The 17,243-nt window shown below is 40.8% G+C and overlaps 1 protein-coding gene across 1 annotated transcript in view; it reads right to left on the bottom strand.

Annotated features, from left to right (window-relative positions):
* LOC148394061 (uncharacterized) overlaps positions 1 to 17,243 on the bottom strand; it is a 41,256-nt gene that overhangs the window by 11,955 nt on the left and 12,058 nt on the right. Inside the window, exon 3 of the mRNA XM_088383491.1 lies at positions 15,507 to 15,556. Within this exon, the coding sequence (XP_088239617.1) occupies positions 15,507 to 15,556 (50 nt within the window). The remainder of the gene's footprint in view (positions 1 to 15,506; positions 15,557 to 17,243) is intronic.

The raw sequence follows: 17,243 nt of genomic DNA, 5'->3' as shown, positions 1-17,243 counted from the left end.
TCTCCATGGCCGCTTACGAGTGCCCCGGTTGCTTACGAGCTGTTGCTGTGTTGATTTTTTTGCATTGTGTTGCGCAAGCTGCAGATTGGCCAGTCAAGTAAAAAAAAAAAAAAAAATCTAAATGTACAGGTGCCAATACGCTTTAAGTCATTTACGTAACAGGAAAACAATCAAATTGAAGACATGTGCAAGGAGCAGAAGCTAACACTGAGCTATCAGGTTAGTTAATGTCACTCATGACGCCAAATCAACACAAATTTACGGCATTGTGTGTGACTTTCCGATTATTATAAAGAAAAACAGTTTATTTCTAAACATTCTCTTAGGTTCATACAGCATTATCATATTAAAAAAATTGGCATGCTGGAATGGATTAATGCTATCAGGCCCTTTTCACACTGCACTTATGATTCCTCTTCTCCACTGTACTCCTCTTTATAAACAACCACAACGTTTCTTTCTGTTATTTTAAAAGCTTACTTGGTTCCCACTTCAACAGGTAAATAAGCAAACTCATCAGATTATGCCAACCTCTGTGTTTATTTTCCTCCAAGCCATCTCTTTTCTCTCCTGATCTCGGTACACATAGCTCGCAGTGTTGTACCGCTCCAGATATTTACAAACAGTGACGATAAACCCGTCCTCCAAATTGCTGCACGTTTTACCTGCACCTCAAATCTATAAATTGATCACATCTATCGATACGTGCATTTTGAATTTGTAATATAATAAGTCTTACACATTGATTCAATTTCATCCACTAAAAAGTTCTTTGTTACACATAAAGCCATGTCTTCCTCTTCCAGCCATTTTAGTCTTTGAAAACAACTGAGGGTTGACAGGTTAAAAGGTTAAAAAGAAGTTCTCTTCACGCTCCCACGCCTGACCTTGCTTCAGAGAGTGTCACTGCAGGTGCAGACTTAACAGCTCGCCGAAAAAAAGAAAAAAAACAACAACCTTTAATTGTTCCCTGTTCTGTGTCAGTGACCGGGCCAAAAACACTCCTTGTCTTAGCTGCTTAATATTTTTTCAGTCTGACAAGCTGCCGTGACAGTAAGTCCTCCTGTCACCAACCTGCTTCCATTTAGGATGGAAGGGGATGGCGCGAGGCAGCAGCTGACATATCAAAAACGATGCCCAACTGCAGTGCCATGAAAAAGTATTTGGCTTCTCCTCAAATTTGACCTTAATGAAATTAAACAACAAATGCAGTTTTTCATTTGATGTGGCTTGCAAAGGCAACTCGTGTGTCAACTCAATGTTTCTTGTTAAAATACCAAAATTGTCTTCCAGTGAGACATTTCAACTTATTTTTAAAATCCCACTTTGAAAACATTTTTTAAACTTTTTTATGCTGGATTCTGTCATTGATGCCCCCACGAGGGAAACCATAACTACAATGTGGCCTGCAACAAAAATGAGTTTGACAGCCCTACAGTCTAAATGCTAGCTCGAAGTGAATTGGTGATAAATACGACAAATTTTTGTCAAATTTTTACATTTTACAGATTTCACTACAGTTATCATTATTGTTAGTAATTCTAATTCAATACAACCAGTTGCAATAATACTAATAGTAACCAAAAAGTAGGTTGCTGCTACAATATTCTCCCTCTTTATACTCACAAAACCACATCAAATTCCCTCCAGGAAGTTCAACTTTGGGATATGATTTTCAAGTAGGTTGAACTAAAAGCCAAAGCTGCTTTGTGTAACCCTCTTGTGAATACAAAAAAAACAACATCCTTTTTTAAGGTAAAGAAAGCAAAATGCGTCTGTGGGACCAAAGCTGTGTGAGTCAAAATAAGATGAAAAATACGTGAAGAACCAAGAGACAAGGAAAATATAAATACATGCAAAGTAAAACGAAAATATTCTGCTCCAGCTCCATTTCATGCCACAAAAATCTGACAAAACTACAGGTTTAATAAACTTGCAAACTAAATCTGCAAGTCCATTTTCTTTAAGTCAATTACGAGCCTTGCAGAGTTATCGCGATGTTTCATGGACAGATGTTACCTTTTTAAAAAAAGCAGAGCTCTTTAGTTTCCTGGTATTCCCCTAATGCCATAATTCCTAAAAGTCACTCCATTTAAACTGGAAATGAGGGGGGCTCTGCATGTTAGCTGGCCGACGTTGTCATACATCCTTGTCTCGGCTAACATGAAGTTATTTGCTCATTTGTCTGAATTGTTGGAATCATTTGTGTGAATGCGCTTTTCAACCTCCCGAGTGGTCCATTCATCACAAGTAGTTCTTTGCAGCCAAGCGCCATCATTTGTTTCTTTTTGTTTAACGTGTTTTTTGTCAAAATCTATTCACGGAGAGACACATCTTGTCAAGTAGTCACTAAGTATATTTTGTGCAGTGAAGTTTGCTTTAAATTCTTCCCTAAATTATGGGCAAAACTATTCATTAAAATGGAAATGCATTTGGAGTAAAGCATGCCCTAGTTTTTAGGAATACATTTAATTTATTTTGGGGGTGGGGGAATAAAAGTGCTCCAAAACAAAACAATAGTGACATTGCCAATATTTTATTTGAGTGGCACAATTCAGATAAGTGTGATGGGTATGTATATATAAATAAATAAATAAATGAATGACTACATATTTAAATAAATAAATAAATAAGTTACATTAGAAGTGTATCAGTCTTTCAATAAGCAATAGTTTGGAGGTTTAGACTAAAAGTGACCATGAAAAATTCCTGCTAGCCTGTCAATGCCATTTCATTAAAATTAATCGAGTGGACTTTGGTTCTATTGAACATTTTTGGTGTTTAATGATACAATGTTTAATTATTTTTTTGTTTCACGAGCAAGCTTTACAGTACATGCGTTTTAAAAAGGAAGGAACTGGGGAATATCACGTAAAATGTTTCTAATTGTGTATGCCAAGAGACATCAACAGACTACTGTTTGAGGCATAAATTAACAAATAAAGGCTGCTTTTGTATTTGTTGTTTGTCGTCGGAGCATGAAATACACTGGCATATTTTCATTGTTCAACTTGGAGGAATTAGATTTAGCAACAGAGCAAAGCCCATTGGGTCTTCACCAAAACTGACATGCAGGAATCCATCAGCATGTGTGAGACATGGGGAGAGGAAAGTATTCCGGCAGGAGTGGGAAAACAATTGTTCCTGACTGATTTGCCTCTAACCCCGTAATGAAGCCCATGTGTACGACGGGCCTTTCAACAAGCTGCAAATCTACGTGCTGCCCTCTCGCCACTTGATTAAAGCAACCACCACCTGCTCTGCATTAGCCCAAGCAGGGAACAGACATGGACAAATAAGTTAGCACCTGTATCTTCTAATTCTGCATGCCTTTTGCATCGATGTAATTCTTATATACGTGAACCGGATAGACTTTAAGTGATGGTTTTGGTGGTGGACGGGTTGCTGGAGACGGAGAAAGAGCAGGGGCACGTTCTGCGTTTTTCGAGATCGATGAGAGACCGAGCTCGGAAAAACGCTCATTAGCTATAACTGAGGGGGTGGGGATCCCTGAAGGGCGAAGCAGCCAACAAAGAGAATTTCACGCCAAAGTGACTCAATGTTAAGAAAAATATGATTGTGTGAATATATGTGCTCAGATGCGGCAATCATTAGAGAACAACCCAAAAGGGCAATGTGTGGGAGGGGATCTTCAGACGCTGACCTCTCCCTGCGCTGAATGGAAGCATATTAACACTCCAGGCTCTCAGCAACATTTAAGCAATTTAGTAAATTACCTGTCAGGCTACTTTTATAAGATTTTCTTATTATTCAAGGAGGGGGTGCAGATAGAGAAACTTGATCAAGGGCATGAAGAGCTTGCCCCCATTTACATACATTATCAAGGCTCTGTCTTTCCCAGAGACTCACAGAGGAAGCACCTGTAGCCTCTCAGAGACCAGCCCCTCCCCTTCCCTTCCTATGGTGCCTTGTCACAGTCGTCTCTCCGGTGCAACCCTCAGGAACAGGTGTTCTCTGTCAAAAAGCCAATCCCCCCACCCAAAACAAGGAGAAGACAGGGAATAAGAGCACAAGGCCACACCCGGCTTTGGAAAAGGAGGCCTTGGGCGCTTCCACTTGGTTAATGCCGAATTGCGTTCGAGCCAGATGCTTGATGCCATCGCTTCTTATTTCCCATGTGCAGATGTACAGTTGTTCACAAAACTAATTGCAGGTGCGGGGGGGAGCGTGGGGGGGGGTACGCTTGTAAAAGAGATGTCTGTTCTGTCGGCGGAGGGGTGAAAGTTAATTTAATCGGGCATGTGCACTTTGGTCCTGGGACATCTGCATTCAGTGGCATGGCCCCATTTGTTGCAATTTCAGCTCTCATTTCCATTCGCAAGAGAGATAACTGCCTGCATATGGAAGCAATAGATAGAAGAGGTCAATGCAATTTCTTGCAGTGGCAGAGAGGAAAACCTGTGAGCGGTAATACGGGTTGGCATACGAAGAGACAAAATTCTGTGAGGTCCAGGGAGAGGAATCAATGATTCCTTGATTCCCTTACCGGACTATAACGACACTTCACGTCTTCCAGAACGACTCCCATCCCTTCTTTTATCTGGTAACGTGATGAAACAGGCCCAACCACGTCATGGTGATAGTTTTCTTGAGTGGACTATCCCGAAGGGGGTTTTTGATAAATAGGATGGAAAACACGACACATTGGTAGATCTGACTCTGAAAACAAGAGTGATCCTCTATCATCTAAGAAAGTGTGAATCAGAATCCAGGAGCCACTTTTACAAACATCAGGACAGGATTGTGAAGTTTCAAACTTGGTTCTCATTTCTCCTGTCTCCTTGCAATATACAAAAAGAAATAAATGATTTTTCTGGAAGCTACGATCAAATGAATACGACATCTTTTACAGGTCTGATCTTCTAATTTCAAGGGACGCTCTAATTTCATGACATCTCTGTGTGAGGTTTCTGAAGAATTTTTTCATGTATATTGTTTACTGTGATTTCAAAGAATTCAACGAGAGCAAGAAAAACCTATTTTTTTAGAGGGAGATATGGATCATACAGCAGTAGTCACTAATAGTGACTTAACATGCAAATTGTCGATTATATCAAACGGAGCGACATCATAAGCATTCAGAAACTTTGCCGCCTTCAAATTTGGCAAACTCTGGGCACAAACTCCAGACATCATTATTTCACAACATGTTCCCCGCTAATCAAAACACGGGCAATCTAATCTCCATATAGCGACTATGGATGATTTCAATCTTCTCTCCGAGAGTCGTCAGTCTAAATTCAATACACTCAATCAGCGCTGCTTTGAAAATCGCCTAATAAGGCCCGTTAAAACCCCAAGCTCGCAACTGATATGAAGCCACCAGAGAGCAATTACACTTTAGCTTAATAGTTAGCAATGGGCTAGAGGAATGTCTTCCCCCTTATAAAGCCCCGACTTGGGAGACTAATCTAATTGAGTGTCTTTTTTTGTGTGTGATTATTTATGATTAGAAAGTGTTAGTGGAGAATGTGGGTGGGGGTGCGGGGGTCTGGAAATCGTTTGATGGGGATCAGTATTGTGCCGCTCGGTTGGATTAATTGCGGCCCAGCTATCTAATAACCGCCTCTGCTTGGGGAGGGTTATCTCAAAGACCACTTGAAATGTCTTCCTTCAGTTCAGTCAGTTTTCCGTATGTCTGCAGGGTTAAGAAAGCCAAATTTAAGACATTTAAGGACTTTTTTTTTCCTCCAATGATCACTTCAATCAAGTTTAAGACATTAAATTATACATAGATCAGATTTAGGGATTTATTTGGGGAAATCCAATTAAAAACATAAGGGTCTGCAGACACCCAAGTTTTCTGAATCTTTTTGTGTTTGGTTCAAAGAAAATTATTTATTGCAAAAGAGAAAAAAAAGAGGTGATAGTGAGAAACACAATTCAGCTCTTGGCAAGTGCCTTGTTTTTTTGTCAGTGATCCATCGATTATTATCATTGGAGCCTTTGCGCTCACATCTGCTTTAGGTGTGCGACCCACCATGTGAACACACCGCCCGACTCCGTACTCCTAAATCTCTCATTTCCTGTTGGGAGTCAGTGGAATTGGCTCTGGGATCCAGAGCACTGAAAGCCATTCTGAACACATTTTCATCAATCAAAAGGACAACTCTTGACCCGACAACAGAAAGGGAATAATGTCGCGCCTTCTAAAATAGATCTTTTATGATTTTTTTTCTTTTCTTTTAAGTTCCAGCTTTAGGGACAACGCATTGGCTGGCCAAGACCCAAGCGTCTTGCTTTCCGAGACAGAGCTCATTAAACAGGGCCGGTGTTTGTTTAACAGATACCGAGGGCTCCCTTTCTTTCAATAACAAGTCATTAATGAGGGTTTGTGTGTGTTCGGGAATTAGAGCGGCTGTAGCCATGAATCACTAGACGCATCAGTCTTATGTTGCAGGTCGGATCCCAAACAGGAGCCGGATGAAGATAAACATGACGGCGAGGTGAGGAGTAAGAACAACAGCGTCATCATTTAGTCGCATGATTCCATGAAAGATGACTGAAGCATGTAAAAGCTTCCTCCTAAAAGCTGTCATTTTACGTGTGCTTTTGGAATAGACATTAATTTTTGTTCTTTTGCAGGGTGTATTAATGTTTATAAAAAGCAAACTATTTTGCTGCTATTTTTTATATCATATTTTCCATTGGTTTACATTTAGCATTGACAATACGAAAATAGAAAATAATATATAAAAAATATTCCAGTGTGTATCAAAGTGCTAGCCTCTTACAGTACATTAATCGATGCCCAAGAAGTAGCTCTGTGTGACCCCTTGTCTGACCCCATACACAATATCCCACTTCCCCGTGTTATGAATACACATTTATTACGACGAAATCTCTTCTGTAGGTCCGCACCGCTATACGTCTAATAATTATTAGCACCACATAAGTATAGTGGTTTATAATTGGTGCGCACGGTTACCACGTGGATACAGGCAGAGGAGTATCGGGTAATCCCAACTGTGATTTATGGCCTGTTTGCCCAATAAACACGTTGCTTGTATGACACCAGCCCAGTTTATTGCAAAGAAATGCCTGCCCCCCGAAGAAAAAAAAATAGTGTTCCATTTTCCCTGCTTCAAAGGAGGCAGTGTGCTGCAGGGGCGGAAACACAATTACAGAACAATCACAACATTGAAATGTAAAAAGGTGGAGAAATGTAGGTTGTTATGGAAGGAGTAGTGGGGGGGGGGGGTCTAGTGATTAATGAGCAATCATCTTGCTATTTTTGCTTCATGAGATGTACATTTGGTTTAAATGTATTATATTGTGTTTATATTGCTAAATCACAACATTCTGTTGCGCCCCGAACACTAGCGTTTGATTTTGTGTCGGTCTCAGATCACACTCAAGTTTTCTTTACACATGTATGTTATATACATAAGACCCGCCTGTCACTGAGCAACTTGGCCGAAACACTGTGACGCCATGTGTAATTGTCAGACACTAGTTTGCTAAATGTAAAATGTGGAATGACGGTGTACAGCGATGCAAACTTGCAAAGCAATTAGAAATTACATTCTAAAATAAGCAATACAGCAATCTTTGCCCAACCTCACTGAACATGTTATAAGTGAATAAATGTGAATTTCATAAAATCCAGTAAAGTGCCAACGGGATGGAAAAGAAGGTTCACAGACACACAAATGAGTAGATAAAAGATTTAGAGTACTTGGCTATGGAATTTTGCATATGGTGTGTGGGGAGGCACTCTAGTGTTATTATAACAACAACTGTGTGACAGCATGCACCAACATACTGACACTTTAGGGCAATGTCGTAACACCCTGTTTAATTATAATACGTTTTGGGCACCATTCTCGTCACTCTGTGACACTCTACAAATCCTAAAAGTCCAGTTTGTCCAGAGTGTTCCAGTTTGACCCAGGAAGGGATGTCATCCAGCATCCGGGAAAAGATTGTATTCAAATATAAAGTCTCAAATAGAATACTGAAGTCAAGTTATGTATATACAGGTATATATAGCAATTACGTATTCTTGTCATTTGAAGGTGACAACGTCCAGACCTCCACTTGGATTTATTTTTGAAAATCTCTAATCCTGTAATGGTGTCGCCTCGCAACTGACACCGACTTTCCTCACCTCGGCTGAGAACTACCAGGGCCACTCAGTGATCCATGACTGCTTAAAATGGTGGGAATAAGGTTTAGAGGCCTGACGCAAATGCGGGGATAGTGGAAGGAAGCACGAGTAGTGCCTTGCGATGTCACAACCCGTGGGTACAGGAGTCGGGAGAACTAAACGGACAAAGCCTTCACCCCAGAAAGCACATTGGCTGAACTAATGGGGAAATTATTTATGAACTATTTGCAGTGCACCTGAAAATACCTCTAGTGAAATTATGTTTGGCAAGCCACGTCGCTTTGAAGCCGACGGAGTGGCAATAAAAATTAGGCCTTCATTAGAGAGTCGGGTCCTTTCAAAGTGAATTGGCCCCGTCTCGGCGGGTCAGCTGCGTTTAGGCAGCGCTCGGCTTCCTTTAGCGCTGCCAGCTGCAAACACATGGAAGTAATTTTGCCTGATTCTCTGCTGTTTTTACGACTTTCCCCTTGAATGTTTTTTCTCTCTCTTACACACGCACACATACACACACTTCTTTTATGTTGCATTTAGGAAATTAACACTAACCGACAAATTACTTTGTAAATAAAATTGTACAGTGCTAAAATATTGAAATGAGGAGATGCCCAAAGGCTAGTGTTCTTTGAGAAACCTTGAGAAGGAGCTAAGCTTGTCTTTATTCGGAACATGGTACACTTATAAAAATCCTTGAGGGCATGCGGCGGTCATATGCAAACAGCAAAAAAAAAAGTGGGGGAAAATAATACAGATGACCAAAGTGTAGCAGCGTAATCTTAAAGACAATCACATGCATTGATTGTAATCGTCACAGATGTAAAAGCTAATGACTTAATCACTTACATTCCCAAATCGCATTATTGCGAAAGAAATTGCCGGCATTGATTGAATTACTGATATTTATCTTCTAATGGCGCTGATTAGTACTGGATGCTAATTTGTCATCCTGAAAGGCCGATATTAACGGCATCGATCTAACAAAAACAATAAACACATAATATGAAAGAGGCGCTGTGTGCACTCGGCAACCAGATGGCCCGCTTTAAGTCTGGAATGCGCAATATTTCGGCCTGCATGGCAACGCTGCTGATGATGAGAACCGCAAACTGTTGACTTATTTAATTGAGTTGTTTTGGCCCATTAACCTGTTTTCTGACAACTTGGCAGAATTTGTTTTTTTTAAACTAAAACACTAAGGCAAAGAAGGTAGAACCAAGACAAACACTTCAATCCTTTAATCACGAAAATTTAAATTTGGCATCAGTTATCACTTTAAGGAGAATATGTTAAATGTCATGTGATTGGCCGGACACCAGTTTGGGGTGTACCAGATCTGCTCCAACTGAACCGTAACCTTAATGATGAGCACAATATAAAATGGATGAATGGAGGAATGACAGATTTTCGTATATATCTAATTCTTATTTAAATCGCTGCCTACATTGTGAAGGAAACATCTCTGACAAATGACTACAAAAGTTAGTTTTTAAATCTGAAAACTATCACAAAATGATAAATGTTGTTTACTTTAAGTTGCATAGCATCGAGAGGTTAATACTCTCTCAAACACAGCAGACTTGTATTTTGCGATATTTTATGCACCTTTCGGAAAGCCTTTGAAAAATCCCAAACCGAACGGCTGTGTGAAGTTCTATTCTCCTGCTACAGAAGGCACCATAAATTATGCATCAGGAATATGTATGTGTATTGACTTTAATAAGAGCTATTTCCTACATTGGCGCCTTTTGTAGCCGCTGAACAACCACTTGGGTGCTTGCTAGTGCTTGCGTGTTCTGTCTTGCACACAGTTTTTGACATCCAGCTGTGTGTGTATGTGTGCGCGAAATAAACAAAAAAAAAAGAAGGCATAATTAAAATAATAGCGTCTGCTCTTGTTTTGGGGGTTTGGATGTTTTCTCACAGCTGGATTTTGGCAAGGTTGAAGGGATTTGCGGGAACTGTCGAGGAGCATACTCGCGACAAAATCAGATTTGTTTGATTGCGATAGTTAATCAATTTGTTGCTGACGGGCGTTTTCTTGCCTATATTTTTTTTCCCACTTCAAGTGACATTCAATCACGTGTTCAGAGAGCAAAAATATGAGATTTTGTAAATTTTGCGTCGATTTCTGCTTACGACTAAACAAACTCGATCGAATATACCGTTAAAATAAATCCCTGTCTTAACTTCCCATGGAAATTTACCGGACATTTTCCACCCCTTTGATACTCTTCTGACTCAAATCAGACGTCTTTTTCACTGTGCTACGCATGTTATTTAGCCAAAAACAATTTTCATCTCCACAGCCTCTGGTGCTCAGTGACTCCACATGCTTACGCTTCTTGCTTTAGCCCCCGGCAAGGAACCTATTTGGCTGTGGTAGCCTTCACCATCATTACTACACTTAAAACATACACTTTTAACTAGTCTCGCTGCACCGACTGTCAAAACGGAATAAGCCCTGTCCAGCCATCGGGCCGCTTTCTCCTGACAGAAGGAGGCAGCGAACGGATGGCGTTCACATAAAAAGTAAGAGGTCAATCGTCGGTTCGAGCGGGTAAAAAAGCGTGAAGATGTCATCGAAGAAAAATGCTTAGGAGCACATGCTGAGAGAAGGATGCTAAACGGAGGGGGCCGGGCGCTATTAAGATGACATCAGGTACAAGCGCTCAACAGCTGCACGGGAGTGCCGCCTGTTATGGAGGGCGGAAAATGGAGGGCAAAACAAGGGAACACTGATAGACTCGCAGCAACAAGGGAGCAAAGTCATCACCCGTCTAAGCATGTGCTGATTGAGCCTGGCCCTTTTTAACCGGCAGGGCCTTTAGAGACCCGCTAGTTGGCAGTCGGGTCGCTGGGGTGCCGGTGGAAGCACGGCGCTTCAAAAGGCTCACTGAGCAGGCTGCGTGTTGCGCGGAATGCGTCGCTCTGAGGACCGCTCGGACGCGCAGGCAACAGCTGGGATATGACATCAGCCTGAGCGTTGGCCATGTTTTCACTCACTGGAGCAATTCGCCTCTTTAAAAGATTCCATCGGTACCACTCGGGCGAGCTGCAGAGAGGTGCTTTTCATCTCGTTGGCCGCGCGAGTCGCCAGCTGCTGCTAAAAAGGGTGAGAGAGGCCACAGTGTTGCACTCATGAGTGGCTCATTGTCTTTGGAAGTGCAATAGAGATGTTTTTCACAATATGGCGAGTGCACCCTTTTGGGACTTTGATTTTCAACAGTGGACAGAGATCATTGATGGAAATCATTTTCATGATATCAGAATGAACAAAGACTATTTGCCTTTGCAAAAGCTGCCACCCGTGTCTCATGTGTCAGACATGTTTTGGTAACCTTTCCGTTTGACCTCTGCACAGGTACTTGAGAATGAATTTTCATGAACGGTGTAGCCATAGAGCGCTTTGAATCGCAGCTTCCTGCAGGGGCCTCTTAGAAACACTAAACTCAACCTCCTCAGAGTACATGCTGCGATTTAACACTTGAGTGCTTCAAAACGTCGAAAAAAAAATCCCTTTTTGCTTTCGTCTAGTGTCCAAGTATCCTTTCCAGCATGACACCGAGGGACCAATTGAGAAAGAACTCTATTTGCACTGCTCTGCGCTGTGTTACGTCTGAACGAAACAGAAAGCACACATTGCCTGCAGTCAGTAATCGCTAGGGTGGAAGAAAAGAATAGCTACAAAGCAGCTTAGCACATTTAGCGAGCGCTTATTAGGCCTCGTGCCTGCGCGCTGGCTGCCGAGAGGTAAAGTCGAGCTATTTGCTTCAGACGGACGACGAGTCTTGGGTATTTCTGATGAAATGCGGTGACATCGAGACAACGCGCTCACTGGATGCTCGCTTCTGCGTAAAGCGCTAAGCTACACACCTCTGAGAATTGTGCAGTTTGATACATATTTGTGTTGTCGAGCGTTTAGGCACTTAGATGCTTTCATAGCCACCGCCTGGATTTACGCTGTCGCTTTGTACAAGTTTTAATGCGACTGTTGAGGCTGCAGGGCCTGCTATGGAAAGATGACAAGGACCATTCTTTTGCAATTTTCAGGCAATGTGAAGTATCTTAGCATGTGGTTATTAATTTTAGGGGTAGGTGCCTTGCTCAAGCCCAACTAAACAAGCGGACTAAAGCTCTGGTGTGAAGAAGTTACAGAACTCAACTCATTTCAAAACGTTATGATTTCAAACATGCATCAAAAAAAAAATCAGCAACCATGTTAAGAATTATGATGTATAAAAGGGGTAGGAAAAAAACAAGCAATAGCTTCTTCCTTCTTTTTTGAACATGTTGATTTATTTGTTTTATTGGCATAAAATGAAATTATGTGGAAAAAAATGATTTTGTGTTTGGTCGACCTCATGGTCAAAAATAAACTTCAACTTCAAGCATATCCGATGCTTCTACTTAAAACTATTCTTTAAAAATTAGACACTCCTTCAAAAGAAGGGCCTCCACCAAACTAGCCTTTAAGAGCCACTTTTCTGGGCTCCCATTTTATTTTCCACAATGATGCATTCAGCTTGAGAAAAAGGAATCATCTGACGACGTACAACAACAAAAATTGTCCGCCCTAACTTTTACATTAAAGTGACGCCACTGGAATAATGAACGTGTGTTTTTGTCCTACTGTACAAAGTTGTGCAACGATTCCGTGAGGCTGTCGGTAGCCAGTTGTGCGTAATCATCCTTAAAAGGCACCGGCAGGTTCTCACAACACACCCTGTGAGGCCCGAAGGCAAGCGACAGCATTGTGACCGTCTCGGCTTACTTAAGCTTCCCTTTGTGCCGCTGCCAAATGCAAGGGGTCTCGTCGCATGCTCATTCTCACGTTATTGCCCTGTCGTGTGCAATCAAGCCACTTACTCACAGCTGACTGATTAAGCTATAAGAACGAAAGAGAGAGACAGCGTGACACGGAGCACTTTAAGTTACTTATTTCAAGTTAAAATCACGACACAATTAGCGCTTTGTGCCTGATGAAAGTCGCTCTTAACCTTTCAGTCGATCTCAGACATCAGACACCAATTGATGTTAATCAGACTAATGGCTGCTTTGACTAAATGTACAGTCTTAAATCACCTTTATTTTTTTTCAACATACAGTACCAAACTGGGATTTTAAATCGTTGATGTTCACACGCGTTCACACATGCACATACACGCAATATGAACCCTACAGATCTGCAATGTAACATTTCCTTCCAAACTTTGATCTGTATTTTTTTTAAAACTACAAATTCTACCAGTTCATTACTTGACCATTAGCAGCCACAACACAGCGAAAGCGCATCGTCGTCATGCCAGCCTGTTCGTGATCGTGTTTCGTTAACAAGGAGAGATACAGCTCGAATTGAACACTAGCTCCAATGAGCTTCAAAAATAACGGGCGAAATAGTTCATGAGTTTGATGCAATTTGTTGAATAAGTAGTCATTAAAAAAAAAAAAACAATGAGCATGTTTCCCCTGAAATTTTAATTGGCTTATAAAAACACCACAAACTGCTTGATCCTCAAAATTCTTTCTTAAGCGATTTGGAAAATAACTGACAGGTGACTCTTATCTCTTCTTAACTACTGCTTCAATGCTTGGATTGAATTGAGCAAATTTATACACCCTGGACTGGTCGCCAGTTGGCCGCGGGGCACACACAGAGATAAACAACCATTCAAACTAATCACAGGTAGGCGTCAAGATCGTCAACAAATTAATTCCTCTTCACGATCACTTTAATCAAACATTTTGCCCTTCCCCAACTATCATATTTTTTCCCTCTAATGACCCGTGCTGAGTTTGCAGAATTAATGAAAGGACACAAACTACAAACAAACACTTGGATACATTTTGTTATTTCGTTTTCAGAGCGCAGCAAATGAGTGAAAATATGTGACAAAAGTTTTTCTTTGGCCCAATTTGGGTCAGAGAAAAAGGAAAAAAGAAGGGCCATCAAAGGGGAAAAAGGGTTCAATAATCAGAACATCCAGCTTCAAATGAAAGGATCCGATGATGAATTGGAGCAAATGATGCGCTTTTCAAGAAAACAATCAAATATTAAAAGAGGGCACAGCAGCGTGCCCCTGTGACATCAAGGCGATGAATCAAATGGTCATCATTGCCTCCATTTAGTGTAAGCGCACTAAAAGAAGTGTCATGCGAGACCGACCCAGTCTCATTAGCCACGAGGGAAAACCAACTCCCACAACCACAGCAAGGACGCCATTTGGGCAAATCAGGTCGTTATGATAATGCAGCAATAAGGCACTTTTGCTCATTTGTGTTATTTTGAGGCCAACAAAGTGGAACCATAAAACTAAAACATGAAATTGGTTCTTTCCTTTGATTTGAAATCTTTGAGCTTTGGGATGAATCCAATTGGGTCTGGAATTTAATAAGGTCCCCTTTTTGTATGCATTTTTTTTAATGTGATTACTTTATGTGTCTCTGTATAGAGGGAAGTAATGTGCTCTGGAAAGCTGGTTAACCATTAACCTCTGATTTCTTCAGCATTAGAAATATTTTTTCCCCGTTTGAAGTAATGAAGGGCAGTACAGTAGTGAGTGCTTAGCACATCTGCTTCACTTTTTTGAGGTTTAAATCTTTTGTTGAGTTTGGATGTTGCTGGCTTGGATTTTTACTGTATACTCTGGCTTTCGCTGACATTCTCAAACATGCATTTAGGTTAATTAAAGACTCAAAATCATCCCTAAGTTGTGAATGAGCGGGACTTGTTGTTTGCCTATGTGCTTTGTGATTGGCTGCTACACCCAAAGTCAGCCTGCAGAGAGGGACTCACTCATTTACATTAACTGTACATATAAAAAAAAAAACGATTTAAAATTCATAACTGTGATCCAAGTGAAGATGAGATTCACAGTAGAAATTCTTTCAGATGTCCTCTAGCAACAAAACTGTCAGTAACTGTAAATTTCTGATCATTTAATCATGACTCATCAGGTGATACAATTTACCGTAATTTCTGGACTAAAAGACGCACCAGCTAAAAATCTTGTTTTGTTCATATACAAGACGCACCAGACTATAAATCACAGGTGTTTTGAATGAAATGTCCTCATTTGTATTACCTAAACAAATCTTTTTACAATATGATAATAATCATGAAAAATTCATCGATAAGTCGCAGGGTTCAAAGCTCAGGGTTTTTTAGACACTCAATGTTTGAAAAGGTTTTGAAAAGGAACACGTTTTGAAGCCAACGCTGACAAGTTGATTATTTTTTGTCTTGTTCTCAGTACGAGTACAATATAAGTTAATATACAGGGGAAACATCAAAATGGTTTTATTATTTTTGGGAGGTTGTCACCCTCTTGCACTTATAATGAATTATTCTTTTATCAGAGAAATTAAATCCAAGGCTTACCTGGAGAAGAAATGGCCTCCACATCCACAAAAATCCTTATAAATCTCGGCCTGGAAAGGGAGACATCACAGTTTTATTCTCAAAATCCAACAGGATAGGGCAATAAAAAGCACCAGACTACAGAAAAACAAAATCCACATAATAACATAGCAAAACAGGCCATATGAGAACTGGTCTAATTCTAAACCTGTCATACTGTCACAACACAAAACTTTCAAATTACAACCCAAAATGTTGCATTCATCTGGAAAACAAAACAAGTAGATTTAGACACACATTATTTTGGTATCGCCGAGCCAAAAGGAGCGAATTCAAGTGACAGCCATTCCTCACCCGCTCCATCCTCTTAATTGCATGGTGGACAATTGTCAGGCACTTTGGGGAATTTGGCCAGCGCAGATTAACAGTCCCAGCACGCTTTGTTGCTGCTGTATTTGCATGATAATTAGTCGATGGCAGCGCGTGCACGTGTGTGCGAATGTTCATTTATTTATTACTTCACTAATATAGGTAACACGGGGATCGAGAGAGCAAGCCCGTGAGCGAGAAGGGAACACACAACAATGTGCATTAATTAAAGTGATTAAAGCATCCAACTGAACTTTGCCTTGGTGTGTTTTTTCAACTAATGAGCATTGTGGTAAATGACTGTTTGACTTTTATAGCAATTAATAGCATTTCCATTCATTTATCCCCATTCGTTTTGTATTTGCTCTCTTAAGCCACCACATTACGTAATCTGGGCTCTTTTTGGATTGATAAACGAGCATCGGTAAGTACATGATTGACTTCCAAGCGGGATCGGATTAGTTTGGGATTTTTTCATTATAATTTTTATTTTGTTTTGACATTTTTTTTTATTCTGTTAGAATTAGCTTTTGGAGGTGTGTTGCTTTTTCTTAATTTATTTGTTTAAAAATACTTAGTTTTACTTTTGATGTCCATGAAATAAATAATGACCCCAAAAATATTTGGTACTTGCTGGAATCGAATATTATAATGTAAAATCAATATTTTAAATGGGGAAAATTGGTTCGACATTGAGTGAAACCTCTTTTAATGGACCCGAACCCGATGGACCTCGAATTTAACAGATAGAAAAGAGTGTCCAGTCCCAAAATGCCGATCAATTCCAGAATTAGCTGCAATTTGACAGAGTGCCAGTAAACAGCGCTGTGGCGCCATCAACAGACAGGAGGTTTTTGATGATCTCTTGTCATAGATAACGAAGTTGCATTAGACTGGAGCAGGCTAAAACACCCATCTATGTGGCAGCCATGTTGGCAGGTGCAATTTAACTATCAAGGGCAAGGGATCAGTTGCTTGGTAGGTGGGGGGAATGGAGAAATCAAAGCACCACTTCATAGTTCCATCTACCTTATTCCCTACATTGTCCCGCAAAACAAAGGGAATCCTCTCCCCCTCTCTGTGATTGTTGGCAGTAGTGGCAAAGAAGTTTTCTGTGAGGGATGGGGATTCTATTTGCCTAGAGAAAGCCCGGGGATGAGAAGCATCACAGTGCTGGCAACTGAGTCAGGCTGTCAGCTGGCATCTAGCGATAATTGCTTCCCATGGCAGGACCCTGCTGGCCCCCGTGAATGACGAGCGGCGCGGCATCAAGGCGAGAATCCATATTTCAAGCTGGTCATAAATTTGTTAGGGCCGAATTTTGACTGACACCTGCTGACCAAAGGGATGGAAAGGTGTGGAGGGGTGGGGGTTGGTCTTAATGCAGCA

This window comes from Syngnathus floridae, chromosome 8 (assembly GCF_059516105.1).
Source record: "Syngnathus floridae isolate MCC-2025c chromosome 8, RoL_Sflo_1.0, whole genome shotgun sequence".
In the NCBI taxonomy this organism is placed as follows: domain Eukaryota; kingdom Metazoa; phylum Chordata; class Actinopteri; order Syngnathiformes; family Syngnathidae; genus Syngnathus; species Syngnathus floridae.
The sequence above is the reverse complement of the archived record's forward strand: the minus strand, read 5'-3'. Positions and strand labels throughout refer to the sequence as shown.